The sequence below is a fragment of the Pseudochaenichthys georgianus genome, chromosome 15 (assembly GCF_902827115.2).
Source record: "Pseudochaenichthys georgianus chromosome 15, fPseGeo1.2, whole genome shotgun sequence".
In the NCBI taxonomy this organism is placed as follows: Eukaryota; Metazoa; Chordata; class Actinopteri; order Perciformes; family Channichthyidae; genus Pseudochaenichthys; species Pseudochaenichthys georgianus.
This window is the reverse complement of record NC_047517.1, coordinates 6,678,863-6,693,777: the sequence shown is the minus strand read 5'-3', so window position 1 is coordinate 6,693,777 and position 14,915 is coordinate 6,678,863. Positions and strand designations below refer to the sequence as shown.

Below are 14,915 nucleotides of genomic sequence, written 5' to 3'. Positions count from 1 at the left end.
ATAGCACTTCTCCGCGCCGTTCCTATGAGCTTGCTTTAAAAGAAGGAACACTCAAAACAACCAGGAAGAGGGTTAAACAAAAATCTGTTTTAATCATAAAAGGTAATAATGCAATACAATATAATACATTACCATACTATATAAAGCCATATCATATCATATCCGTAATGTAAAAGAGTAGACCTACTCCTGCCCTGATGCACGCGCTACAAGACCCTCCGGTCTGAGCAGCGTGTGGAGAGAGAGAGAACAACAAGCTGAACAAGCTATCAATACCAACACAAATAGGAAGGGGTGGAGTTTCATTTGGGAGATACCAAAAAACGCTGTCTCACAGGGAATCAGCACGGGCCAGCAGAGTACCAAACTGTTTTTAGTTTGAAGCAAAACACATTCTTATTATGTAGCTTATCACACAATAGTCCATATGTTTTCCCTCTATGAAAGCCACAGGTGTTGGGAAGGCCTGCAGGATGCGCATCATTATATCTGGGGAAAATGTCCCTCGCAATTTGCAAAGCCTATCAATGGTTTAACCAAGAAAAACACTCAAAGGGGTAATCTTTTCACTCAAAACAGAACTCACAAGTAATTCTGCATCTTCCCTCTTCAAAAATAGCCTAAAAACACCCTTTTGATAAACGGGTAAAAGTCAAAGAAAAAGACTATTGCGCTAATCTACTTTTAAGAAAAAGGGAACATTGTTTCAGGAATCTATAAAAAACCTCTCTATATTTAAGAGGAAAAATGTACTTTTTGTTCCTTCAACTATTAACATACAGGAATGTATAAACCCACACATATATTAGGGATAGCATGATGCAATACACCTCCTATATATGGGTGACATTAAAATGAATATACCAAAAATATGCTGCCTCACTTCTTCTGTACAATACCTTACATCAATTTTCCACAATTCCCCCTTTTGCACTCTTTTAAAAGAGTGCAACTTACACAAGGCACTTGAAACATAACTATTGTCATTCCTCTCCACTGTGTTCATCTCTCAACATTATATTTAGAGCCCTTTAAACATTTGGAAACAGCCCTTCATAGCAATGTCTTATGGCAGAAGGAGAGGAAGACCAAAACATGTCAAAAAACTGCGTCCTTGTCAGCTGAGTCTCCATACTCGTCCTCTCCCTCCGAGACATAGGCCAACAGTGGCATTTGATATGGAAGGGGAGAAGCAGCTTTTCCCTCAATGGTGGAACTGATTAGTCTGACACATAATGAGCGGATGCACGGCACACAACAACACCCACATGTTATTAAAATGGCCAAAAAGTACCTACAGAAGTAAAAAGAGACATTATTAAACCCTTCCATTGACCAAACATGTTAGCAAACCACTCTTCAAGGGTCGGTAAAAAACGTCTATGCCAACGTATGGTATAACAACCCAAGTTATCAAGAATGCTGTGGACCTAGGGGTCATTCAACCTTGACTTTTTTAAGGGTTACAATGTACATACAGTAGGGCGGACAAATAGACTACTATTCCCAATAGTAGTAGCGACCAACCTGTTATCAGGAAATGCAGGGCTCCTTCAAACCTTTTTTATTCTCTGAAATGTTCTGGTCTCTTTGTCAGCCGTAAAAAATCCCTTAAATATGAGTTAATAAAAGTTCCTCAAAAAATGGGATATTAAAAGTTCCTCAAAAAATGTGATATTAGAACAAACTCCACACTGGCTATATCCACCTGTTTCAGCGGAGAGTGGAGTCCCCTGTGCAGTCCTGGCTTGTCGTGTCTTTGACCCCCCGATCCGCTGACGACGGCTTCTGGGCTGCCTGCTAGAGAGATGTCTTCCTTCTCCTCCGGCTCGCTGATGGCGGCTTCCGAGTCGATGCTGAATAGATGTCCTCCCGATCTTCCTTCTCCGGTCCGATGATGATGCCTCCCGGGACGACTGCTGGATGGATGTCCTCCCGATCCTCTTTCCCCGGTCCGATGATGATGCCTCCTGGGACGACTGCCTTGACGAGAGCCAGGTCTGTCCTGATGTCGTCTAGGGTCCTCGCAGGTGTTTTCCCGACCGCACACTGGCTCCAGTGGTACCAGTTGTCCCCCTTTCCTTGTAGGCGGACGGCATGGGATGTCCTCTGGGTCACTCGGTAGGGGCCGGAAAACCTGGGGTTGAGCCACTTTGTCCTGATGACAGTCAGCCTCCTGCATCTCGGGTCCCCCTTTTGGCGTCAGCAACCTGTGTGGAGAAATCTGATACAAATCCCTCAAGCCTACGCTAATTGTGCAGCTTCAGAATCTTAATACTTGGACTGTGCCAACTAAATAAGAACCCCAACATCTTTAGGTAAACTAAATAACATATTTCAATAGCTCTGAATTTCTGACAAGCATCTGTGTTTATTTTTAAATGAAATCCTTGAGATCCCATTAAAAATCTAAATATGATTTGAACTGCTAATGTTTCTGGTAAAGAAACACACTAATGTTATGGATTCAAAAACAACCAAAATCACAATACTAACAAAGTGAATGGCTTCCTGGTGATACTGCAACCCGTCAGTGCTTAGATATTATCCCGCTGAAAAAATGAATACAGAATTCCAACAAACTGTCCTCAAATGTCTTTCTATTATAAATGTAGATGAAATGTATATCCCCATAATGACCTAAACAATAAAGTCTATGGCTTTTACTTCTTTACTTCTAGTTACATGATGTTGTCTAAATTAAATTGTGTCTCATTACATTACTATGTTTTAGCTTTAACTGTAAATATGTTCTTTCTACATTTCAAACCTCAGTTACTTTAATACCTGTTGAAACATTAGTTGAAACATTACTCACAGGTCAACTTCTTCAGTATTCCATTCTGGACTTACATCTCTCTGGTAGCCCCTTGGCCACTGATTCTTTATCTGTGTTACCTGCTATAACTCAATCAATATTAGAGACATGTCAACATTCATCAAACAGTATCTTATCCCCAGATATGGAGCAGGTCAATTCTAAAACTGTCAATCAATGGTCAGATTGAACAATCGAGTTGGGGCAGCAGGTTCCTTTCAGTCCCTAAATGAAAAATGTACATTGTGAAGTTTACACTCCCCCTTTTTACACATTAATTCATGTGTAACAAAATCCTGTATGGGAAGAAAACCTTCAGGTAATAATGGATTATAAGAAAATACCAAACATTTTTCCCAAATGTACATCCATCATTTCCACAGTAAACACTTCAGTGAAATGAAGTGTTTCTCTCCATCTTTCAGTCCTAAAAGAAACATAATCTTCATGTTTTAGTTTGAGTTTCACATTCTGCAAACTGCCACCTCCTGTGGGAGTGAAATATCATCAAGCAGATTAGAAACGTGTCACATGTGCAGTTTCCCCTTTTGTGGAATGTTAGGAAACCTCTCATTTCACACAGAGCCCCAAAAATAATGTGTTAGTCCAAAAACATGCTTGATTAGTCATTGTTTTAAATCATGCAGTTGAACTGATCAGATGCAGACATACACTCACTCACACTTGTAAAGTCAAGTTTGGTCAGGTTCACCTCAGAGTCAGTCATTGACAGTGCCTTCCCAAGTTACCCTGTCGGTCAGGGTCAAAGGTCAGTTGGTCTCAGTCTTTTTGGCCATGTGTCGTGCTCTGCAGAGACTGTGATGTTTCAGCATAGGCCAGTATCCGTTGTCTATAAAAATCTGTATATATGGAGCGCCATCATTTATTAATTCACAATTATAACTATAATGTTCAAGATATCTCCAACCCCTCATTGGAACAGCTGTTTCCCACATTCCCTGAAAAGTGTCTAGCCAAAAAATGTCACTTCCCCATTGTACACCACTGCAGTTCATCCACATATAATCCACATCAAAATGTCCAATAGATCTATTTCAGAAACTTGTGCACACAATTATTATCTTGAGTCAAACCTCTACTACGACCTGTGTAGCTCTTCATCGGTCACTATACCCATGTATCTTCAATTATGGTATACCTAAAAAACAATGTTAACATCTTTAACCGCGCGTGGAACCCTGGGTGTCCGAACATGTAAGAATCACTCCTTCCTCTATCAAGGACCCAAAAACAGAAGTAATTTCATCAATGGTTTGTAGCTGAACTTAGGAATTATCCCTCATGGTAGGTAAGTTTTTACTTTTTAACATCTCTTAATGTCAGTTAATTACTAACTAAATGAATGTCCATTAGGAGGTGGTGACGCTAGTCTTCTAAACTCATAATCTGGTGCCGTGCGCTTCCTGTGAAGCTGCAAGTAAGATTTTAAAAACCCACTGCAGGGTGGGTCGAGTGACCCCTCCTCCCAATTGGTCGTCAATAATATGCACCATTACAATGGGTGATTGAAGGCCCCACATTATTTCCCATTTCTGCATCAGCCTTCTTTACTCTAAAATTACTTTTTAAATAGGAATATGTAGAAATGGAACAAATATTCAATCTTCAGAAAAGTTCTTAACCAATGTCTGTCTAGTGAACAGCCAACATATTTTAAAATGTCAGATGTATAAAAATAAGCCTAAATACTCCCCTACCATCAAAGTCCAAATCTAGACATAAGGTGAACAGTTTTGGTAACGGACAATTTAATCTAAAAACAAAACAAAATTGGACTTGTGTCCTTGTTATTTGTTCTTCAAAATACATTAGCAAATACCCTGCGAAGTATTCGCAACATAACTAACCCTCCCTAGGATATGAACTCCATTCATCCCTTTACTCATAGTTAGTTTATATGTCTAAATTATTATGTGTGACCTAATAATCAGATGTCTTGTTTGTCAAACAAGGATATTAAACTTTAATCTTTTCAGTATTCCAGACCATCGTTTAAACAATCAGCCTCCCTTCTCAAACACTAACCCTATTGTTCTACACCACCCTCTGGAAAACTCTTGCACAGTTATGCTGTCAAATCATCGCATAATTTCTTCAGAGTCTGAACAGTCTGAGACCAGCCTGTCTCAAGATCTTGTCTTAATGTGAACAGTCAGTGATGCGTTGTCCTCTGCAGCTGTAGTCAATATGATCAATGAAACTCTTGTTTTGCACTGGGATGTCCTGAGGGGGAAGGCACCTCTGGATCAATGTGGTACAATCAGCAGACACACGTTGTCCTCTGCACAGCAGGAATCCCAAAAAACTGCTGTTCCTCTTCACACCACTGTTGCCTTGGCAACGAGGTACACGCAAAATGTCAAACCCTCCTCAGAGATGCGTTCTTTGCACAGTTCTTCTGTTTCTGTAGTGAGCAACTCTTCACCAACACACTGATTCAGAGTACAACCCAAAGGTGGCGCACAACTTTCCAGTGCCGCTGTAATCACAATAAATCAGCAACTGGAGAAAAACTCAATTTAAATCTCTTCCCCAAAGGGTTACACAATAAAACGGCTGAGTGTCTATATGGTCAGGAATGCTGAAACATGTGAATGTTAAAACAAACCAATGGCAGTAGTCTACCCAGATTATTTACTTCATTAAAAGCAGTAAAACCCCATTGTAAAATCTCTTTTGTCTGGTTGAAGTCCTGCTTCTAAAATTCTAGTCAGAAAAAATAAACTTCATCTTTAAAATATTCTTTAATTTGAAACCAAAAAAGGTCTTCCTTCTCCACCATGATCCTATCTCTACATCAAAGTCCATACAAACTGATGATTTATCCTTAAAAACCATGAGGAATGACAGTTCTCACAAAACACTATTCTTCCTTACTTCAGTTCTAAATCAAATGAGCCAAACAGGGAAACCCCCTTAACCACTTGCTTATTCTATTCTTTTTGAAATTGTTTATCTAAGTTGTGTTACAAGCAGGTTAGATCTGTAACAAAATACAAAACTAACTGTATTTAGCGCTATAATTGAAAAACAAGTAATCTGATCACAGTTAATGAATATATATCTTTGAACACTTATTATTGGTGGAAAGGTTTCCTCACAAAATGTAATCTCCATTACTAAAGCTAAAACCCAAAGAAATCATCACGGAACAGTTTTCTGTCCTTATCACTTAATTGTCTCAATACAAACTAAAAAGTGTTGTGAAAACTCCCACTCTTGAGAACATCTCAACACTTTATTCCATCTGAGCACTAGTGTTTGACAGACACGCCCTATTAATCCAAAACGGTATTTAATGGTATCAATTGTGAACTTCCTTAATATGAATTGTAAATGCAACGTATGTTCTCTTTAGAACACAGATAGGACAGTAGCTGCTGAAACTGGTTAATAGCAGTTTTCTGTCAACCTAGTTAAGCATGTCGTTGTTATATCTAGTAAATATATTTTTATTTCATGTTTACTCACAAAACAACATGACATTATTCAGAATAGCAGTTAACTCCATACAAGTTTTACTCTCTCTGAACTCTTCAAAACATCTACTTCTCTTGTCTCTCTTTCTCTTTTACTCCCTGTGCCCTGCAGCTGCCGGCCCAAGTTTCCCCTCATCAATCACCTCTGTGTGTTTGTGCAACACCTCTGTCATGCGTAACCATTTAACAGATTCCTTCTGACTGACAAACTTATAACAACCTCCCGTTTACTTTCAACTCTTTCTTCATAAACTTACAAACACAATTAATGTATACTAATGATATTACAAAAACTCCCTCTAATTATCGTTTAATTCAAAATGTGACAAAAGAACAATGATTTGTCCTACACAAGACTGTGGTCTAACAGAATGACTCCTGACCTCATGGGGTGAAACGACTTGGATGCCGCTCATCCTGAGCATGTGGCCTGAAGAACAAAAGGACCTCTTACTCATTAACCCAATGGACTCTCAGAGATGAGATCTAGGTGGAATAATCCACTATTATGTTCGATTTGAATCAAACTTTAACCTGCATGTACTTCATATACTCAGCAAAACCCATTATTACTTTCCCTCAACGTTACTGTATGCAATAAATGCCTCTGAAATATAAGTAAACTTCTCAGTAAATGACAAATACCACGAAATTCACAATGCAATGTTTCTTATTTATTTAAATATATACGACACATTGATCTATTAATCTTCAATGTTATTCCCTCCTTTTTCAGAGGAAAGCTGTGAAGAAAAAATGGGGGCTTTCTGGAACCCACGGTATCTTTCCAGCATGACTTCGCATTTCTTCATCTGACCTTTCTCCCTTATCTATTAGTAATTATTCACAGAAAATTATTCCCCGTACAGTCTATCGAGCTTTTTTAGATTAATAACCCCACAGAACAAGAGAACAAGATTCCGTTCGTTTCAAAATGGCTTTTTGAAATGTGCGTATCTCTCCCTTGGATTTATGACATATAATACACTGCAGCTTCCTATGAGGCTGAAGAAGCATTATTCAGTTTCGTCCTGGATAGTATCTTTTTTAGGAAACTACTGGACTCCCACCGACGGAATTGCCGTATTGATTTCTGGAAAAACCCACGGGGCCTTGCACCTTCGTCTTACATTACTCGTCGCTTCACGTGTAGCTAACGTCAGTCGCAGGATTCTGAAAAATCCCCGAGGTTCCTAACCGTTGCTTTATCAATCTTAGTAGTCCGTTTGTTACATACCTATGCTAAAATATGCATTGCACTCTTTACCGTAAATGACACCTGGAAATATCTTTGACAACTCTAAAATTTAGCTTGAGCCAATTACAGACCTTCGATAGAAACAGGCGTCCGTTTTACCTTTCAGTTGGATCCATAGTTGTCAAATATTATTCCAGGCATCTCCCTCCGTCCGCTGGCTGCCAGTGCTTCCTCAAAAAAAACACTCATGACGTCACCACGTCGGCACGTCCTCACGTCTCCACGTCATGACATCAAGATGTCGGGGTCGCCATTTGAAGGAGTAGATAGCACTTCTCCGCGCCGTTCCTATGAGCTTGCTTTAAAAGAAGGAACACTCAAAACAACCAGGACGAGGGTTAAACAAAAATCTGTTTTAATCATAAAAGGTAATAATGCAATACAATATAATACATTACCATACCATATAAAGCCATATCATATCATATCCGTAATGTAAAAGAGTAGGCCTACTCCTGCCCTGATTCACGCGCTACAAGACCCTCCGGTCTGAGCAGCGCGTGGAGAGAGAGAGAACAACAAGCTGAACAAGCTATCAATACCAACACAAACAGGAAGGGGTGGAGTTTCATTTGGGAGATACCAAAAAACGCTGTCTCACAGGGAATCAGCGCGGGCCAGCAGAGTACCAAACAGTTTTTAGTTTGAAGCAAAACACATTCTTATTATGTAGCTTATCACACAATAGTCCATATGTTTTCCCTCTATGAAAGCCACAGGTGTTGGGAAGGCCTGCAGGATGCGCATCATTATATCTGGGGAAAATGTCCCTCGCAATTTGCAAAGCCTATCAATGGTTTAACCAAGAAAAACACTCAAAGGGGTAATCTTTTCACTCAAAACAGAACTCACAAGTAATTCTGCATCTTCCCTCTTCAAAAATAGCCTAAAAACACCCTTTTGATAAACGGGTAAAAGTCAAAGAAAAAGACTATTGCGCTAATCTACTTTTAAGAAAAAGGGAACATTGTTTCAGGAATCTATAAAAAACCTCTCTATATTTAAGAGGAAAAATGTACTTTTTGTTCCTTCAACTATTAACACACAGGAATGTATAAACCCACACATATATTAGGGATAGCATGATGCAATACACCTCCTATATATGGGTGACATTAAAATGAAGATACCAAAGATATGCTGCCTCACTTCTTCTGTACAATACCTTACATCAATTTTCCACACCATGCTAACATGAACACAAGCGTTTCCCTCCAAAAATGTAAAACGTATCTAAGTAATAAGCTACCAAGCTTTCCGTTGTCACCCTGCCTCTCCAAATGCAAAACTGTCAATAAAAAGTATGCAATTATGCAATTACAGCTGAAAAAGTACTTGGCTGTGTGTATTTTTTTAATATACATATTTACCATTCAATAACGCAATCGCTGCTGTCTGTCTGTCCCATAGAAGAACATGACAGCGCAGCGCAACTATACTACGGATGTGACTGCCCTGACAGTGACAGCAACATAGCCTGCTTGTGCTACCACACTTTCCTCTCAAAATATCGTTAAATAACGAAACTTGTAAATAGTGCCAATCCATACAAAGTGTAACCACATCATGTAAATATGAAAGCAATCTTTAAAAAATAACAGCGTTGGTTTAATCTATGACTATTTTGACCATGTTTGTGCTGTTTTTGCCATAGAGAAGCATTGCCACGGAAGTGCGTTTTGAACTATCCCGGCATACATAAACCACGTGACCGGCTGGCGGCGACACCAAAGAGTGTCATAACTCTTATCTCTCTATGGCTCTGGTTCCTACCATAGGTCCTACCACCGGAAGAGGTCCCGACGCCTCTTGATGACGCTACTTAAGCTGCGACGTTGTTGACATTCGGGGCGCTGGATCTGTGCTAGGACGCCATGCTACCATACCTCAGAATGTTTGTGTGTTATTGGTGCTTATGTGTGTGTCCTTATGATATTGTTAACAGAGGTTAACTCGGGTGCTTATGATGTGTGTTTCCTTACGATATTGTTAACAGAGGTTAACTCGGGTGCTTATGGTGTGTGTGTAATTCGGATATTGATGTCAGTGTATGTGTTTAGCTTAGGATATATTGTGTTTTGGTGACGGCATTGTACTTGTGCGAAACATCTCACCAGTTCTGTCTTAAGTGTCCTGATTCGTGACTGTGACATTCTGTGACCTTCGTTTTTGTATACTGTTGTGTATAGACAGCTCAGAGCCTTTGAACAGCCTGCATGTTGTTTATATCACTCTATATTGAGGTTAATATTAAAAACAACCACTTTACCAAGACCATCTGGTTATGTGTTGCTTCCCTTTTACCCCGAAACGAGCTGGGGATGTAACAGAACTAGACTAGCTAGCTATGGCTTGATGTTGTTAAATGTATGTTACTAACTAGCAAGTTATTAACTGGAGCTTCAATTTTGTAGGTCAACCATTCCCAGAGGTCTGGAGAAACACCATTAAAAACGTGGATTGTAGCTAAAGAAGATGGAGCGGTTGTTACAGCACACTATAATGGCGCATTTCCACTGCAGCGGGGTAGCCCCGTTTAAGCGTTCCTAAGCGTCCTCGCTCAGGCCTCGCTGGCCGGCCGAGGCCGTGGCGCATTTCCATTACAGTTTAGGACCTGGGCTGAAGTCGAATAGTCCATTTAGCTTAGGAACCTTCCTAAAGGAGTGAAATGACCCGGAAGTCCCTCAGTGGCAGCCATGTTAAGTGCCGTTCGAAGTCTCTAGAATGATGAGAATGATAGGAAAGGAGGTTTCAAACTTCCTTTATAACCTCCTTTAGCTTAGGAACCACTGGACCTCCCTAACCGACAGGAGAAGCGAAAATGCTGCCCCACAATGCCTTGCAGCCGCAGCATTTGCCGTCACTCAACAGTCGGCCGTTAACGGAAACAACCAATTATGACCGAGAAATGATATCATGAAAGTGACGGTGCTTATTAAGCATTTTAAAACATAGGTGGTAAGTTGCCAAAGTGCTTTGTTTTGAACGTTCATCAGTATTATAATCAAAAAGAGAAATATGAACGTTAGTTTTTACTGAAATGATCAAATAAAGTCAACATTTCACAGTCTTTACTGAGCTGTGTGGAGTTTGTTCAACTTTTAAAAAATGTTTGAATAGTGATATACACAGTGATAGATGTTAAGGACTAACGTTTGTAATAAATACATTTGTATTGATTTTAAGATCTTTAGTTCATACAATCATACGTATTGGGATCATTGGTATTAATGTGGACCGGAGGGAGAGGGTGACGAGCATAAGTTTCACTTTCCTTTTTTATTTCAATTCCAACTTTGGTCATGAAGAATATGTTTCTCTGTTGTTCATAAAGCAAAGCAACAGCATCAGAGCACGGTGCAGAGTCTCTAGATGAGTTTACAGTAGTCCCTTGTTCTTATTAAACATCCATGTTGTAGTCCGCTGTATAGAAAACTGTAGTTTCCATAGTTCCCCCACAGCAGCAGACGCACATTCATGACGTCCGCTGGCGCATCATAAACACGTCGGATAGTGAAAGTGCATTCGGATTCTCTAAAGTACCGCAGTCTCTTCTCCTAAGTCCTTTTGAATTCTCCTGTCCACTATCCCTTAACCCCGTGACGTTTAACTCAGAGGTCAAGGAATAGACGATAGGGTTAGAATTTAGGAGCTGATCTTTGGACTATTCGACTGCAGCCCTGGGGTAGCAACGCAGTGTAGGCGGGGCGATCAGCTTTTTGGCGGGCTTTTTGGGCGGAGCGACGCTGGGTAAAACTGCAGTGGCGTCATCTTCAATGCGACACAACTCACAAAACACACACAACAATGGAGGATGTGGAAGTGATCGTTTACTTGTTTCTTGGTGTGTGGCTTGTTATCACAGCAAGAAGGAAAGTGATCACAGCAAGCAGGAAAGTGATGTTTCAAAGTAGGCTGCGTATAGCAAGACGAGATGCAGAAGAAGCTGACGAGAGAGTTGTGGAAGTCCTACAACGCTGCAGAGACTACAACAGGACTTACTACTCGGTAAGCTAACGTTCGCTAACTAGCCATGTGTTTAGGCTCCCGCTCACAATACGACCAAAGTGTTTCAAATATTGAATTAATTGTAGCTACCACTTTTACGTATTAAAATATGTATGCTTTTGTTTGTGTATTTCAGAAGTTACATCGCCGCAGACCATGTGTTTGGATGCTCGACCGAGCTACCGAGTGGTGGTCTGTGATTGTTCCATCTTTCACACACACTCAGTGGGTGGATAACTTCAGGATGTCTGAGGAAACATACACCTACCTGTGCAACAAACTGCGGCCAGCGATGGAGAGACCGGACACAACATTCCGCGTGTGTATACCTCTAAAGAAGAGAGTGGCCATCGCACTGTGGAAGCTTGCTCCCGGCTCAGAGTACAGAAGCATTGGACATATTTTCGGAGTGAGCAACACCACTGTGTGCCGGTGTGTGCGAGACTTCTGTGCTGCTGCCGAGTCGTTGTTAGTACCGGAACTAATTCGTTCACCAGACCGGAAGAAGTTTGCAGAAATGACTGCCTACACTGAGAACCGGTGGGGGCTCCCACAGTGTGTAGGTGCTATTGATGGATCACACATACCCATCTTGGCACCACAGGAATACCACTGTGACTATTTCAACCGGAAAGGCTGGCACTCCATCATCCTTCAAGGAGTTGTAGATGGAAAGGGACATTTCTGGAATGTGTTTGCAGGAATGCCTGGGAGCAGGCATGACGCTCAGGTTTTGAGGCTGTCCTCATTGTGGGAGTTAGCCAGTCGTGGCAACTACTTTCCACCTTGCACCAGGGACATTGGTGGGGTGAATGCTGGCTATTACATCCTGGGAGACAATGCCTATCCCTTGAAAAGCTGGCTCTTAAAACCCTTCCCAGACACTGGACGACTGACAGCCGAACATGTGGTATACAACAAGAACATTTGCAGCGCACGGGTAGTGGTTGAAAACGCATTTGGTAGACTGAAGGGAAGGTGGCGTTGCCTCATGAAAAGAAATGACTGTGATGTGAAACTTGTGAAATCCATGGTGCTGACATGCTGTGCTCTGCATAACCTCTGCGAGAGTCATGGAGAGGACTATGATGATGGGTGGAATGCACCAGCAGCAGCAGAGCCTGGGGTAGCAGTGGCTCATGGGGCAGAGGAGGAGGGCACTGACATCAGAGAGGGTTTGATGCGCTACCTGAATATCTAAATATGCATTGTATTGTATTCATTGTATTGAACATAAATACATCTTTTTTTTTTTCATATACATGTGTTTGTCAAATGTTTTAAACAAATATTATCTGAATTGAATATTTGAAATTCAAGCACCAGTAAGTACTGCCCCATAATAAGAACATTTGAGGAAATATCAGATCAGGAAAATAAAATCTTTCTAATCAATTAAGCACATATCAAAGCTAACTATAAACATAAATACTGAAGTGTAAAACACAGCAAAACTATATTCATAAATGCAAGTGTAAAATAGTGTGGACAATTGTAAACATGGATGGAGGCTAAAGTATCCACAATATAAAATAATATATTAAAATATAACCTCAATCTTTCTTCTAGACATGTTAAAAGCTTGCTTGAATGGTTTATAGGTTTCTTTTGTTCTCTCGTCTTTGAAATATATAAGGAATGTGTTTGAGTCTAGTAGAACGAGGGTATTACAATTGAGCAATTTCTACATGTATTATGTATTTATCATGTATTCTTAATACTATTACAAAATAAACATGTAATAATGTTTTAGAGGAGGACCTCAAGCTAGCAAACTCAATTTCTTGCTTTAAATCTCTTAAAACTAAGGGGCTTTTTCCTAACTGATGGTGTTTGTTATTCCTTTATAAATTCATGTATGTTTATATCTTCTCTAAATCAAGATTATGTGAATCTGATTTTTTTTCTGTTGAGAATACAGCATTTTCAATAACACTTCCTCAAGAGCGAAATCCAACGTCTGGGAGGCTTTTGGTGTCATCCTAGATGGAGAAAATAACCAACATCCCACGCTTTTTGAGACAAATATGCAACTGCATGTGTTAATAATTGCACGTTTTCACTACTCAGGGCTAGGCTATGCGGGTTCGGGTCGGGTTGCGGATCTTGTGCCGACGGGTCGGGTCGGGTTGCGGAACTAATTGGCAATAATGTGCGGGTAGCGGGGCGGGTTCGGTATTGCACGTCGCGGGCGGGTGCGGGCGGGAGCGGGTCTTGAAAATCAGACCCGTGCAGGACTCTGCATCAGGCACCTTCAAGTTAAACAATACTACAGTAAACAATTAACACAGTAGGCCTAAATTATGTGGATTAAACCACATTTATTTCGTTAAAAATAAACGAAATATGATTTTGTTTGAATGATTAAATGTCATCAGGCACCTTCAAGTTAAACAATCAGCTGCACACTTTAATGTGCCGCCACCTCCGGACTCGGCTTGACTCGGTTTAAAGAATGCACAAATGTGTTTAATCGTTTATGTCAGATATGTACTAAGTAGCCTAAATACATTTGTTCCTGCTCAAGATTAGATTCAACTTTATTGTTATTGCACATATTGCAGGTACTGAGACAACGAAATGCAGTTTAGCTTCTAACCAGGTGCAACAAGCAGCGAAAAGTAATGTGCACAATACTACAGTAAACAATTAACACAGTAAATTATGTGGATTAAACCACATTTATTTCGTTAAAAAGAAACGAAATATGATTTTGTTTGAATGATTAAATGTAGGGTGAATTGCCCTAATGTGGGACATTATTGCATTTCAGACTTCGGGAATATATTGCGATATGAAGCCGATACAATAAATCAAAATCCAGTACCATTCCGAAATCCCCAGTAATATTAGACACTAATAATACAGTAAACTATTAACACTGTACATATTATTGTTTGCCCGTGGGATTAGGATGATCGGTAGTGAGAGCCGTGCTGCATTTTCCTCCGGTCGGATATGATATAAAAACAAAGCGATTATTTTTGTTGTTGTAAACTCACGTGGATTAAATTTAGTGCATTCATTTCAACTCGCGAACATATGATACATTACATGATCGTGAGGATGATGATTGAAAATCGTTTGTTTGAGCCTGGATGCATTTCCTGATCTAAAAACATAGCGATGGTTTTGTACTTACGCCAACGTGAATTAAACATTATTTTGTTAAATAAAAACATGGTGATGTTTAGTAAATGATTACATGTCTCTTATTTAGCACAGAATATGATCCTATCCGTGACATATAGATCTTAACAAATATCCGCTATATCAGATACCTGTAGATCAGCTGTTTATTTCACATGAGTTCCAGTGTGGCAGCTTATCA

The 14,915-nt window shown here is 40.1% G+C and overlaps 1 protein-coding gene across 1 annotated transcript; it reads left to right on the top strand.

The window, feature by feature from the left end:
- Nucleotides 1-11,828: 11,828 nt before the first annotated feature.
- Nucleotides 11,829-12,785, top strand: LOC139435279 (uncharacterized). Its single transcript, XM_071205720.1, has one exon. The coding sequence runs from the start codon at nt 11,829-11,831 to the stop codon at nt 12,783-12,785; it is 957 nt and encodes a 318-aa protein (XP_071061821.1).
- The last annotated feature ends 2,130 nt before the right edge of the window (nt 12,786-14,915 follow it).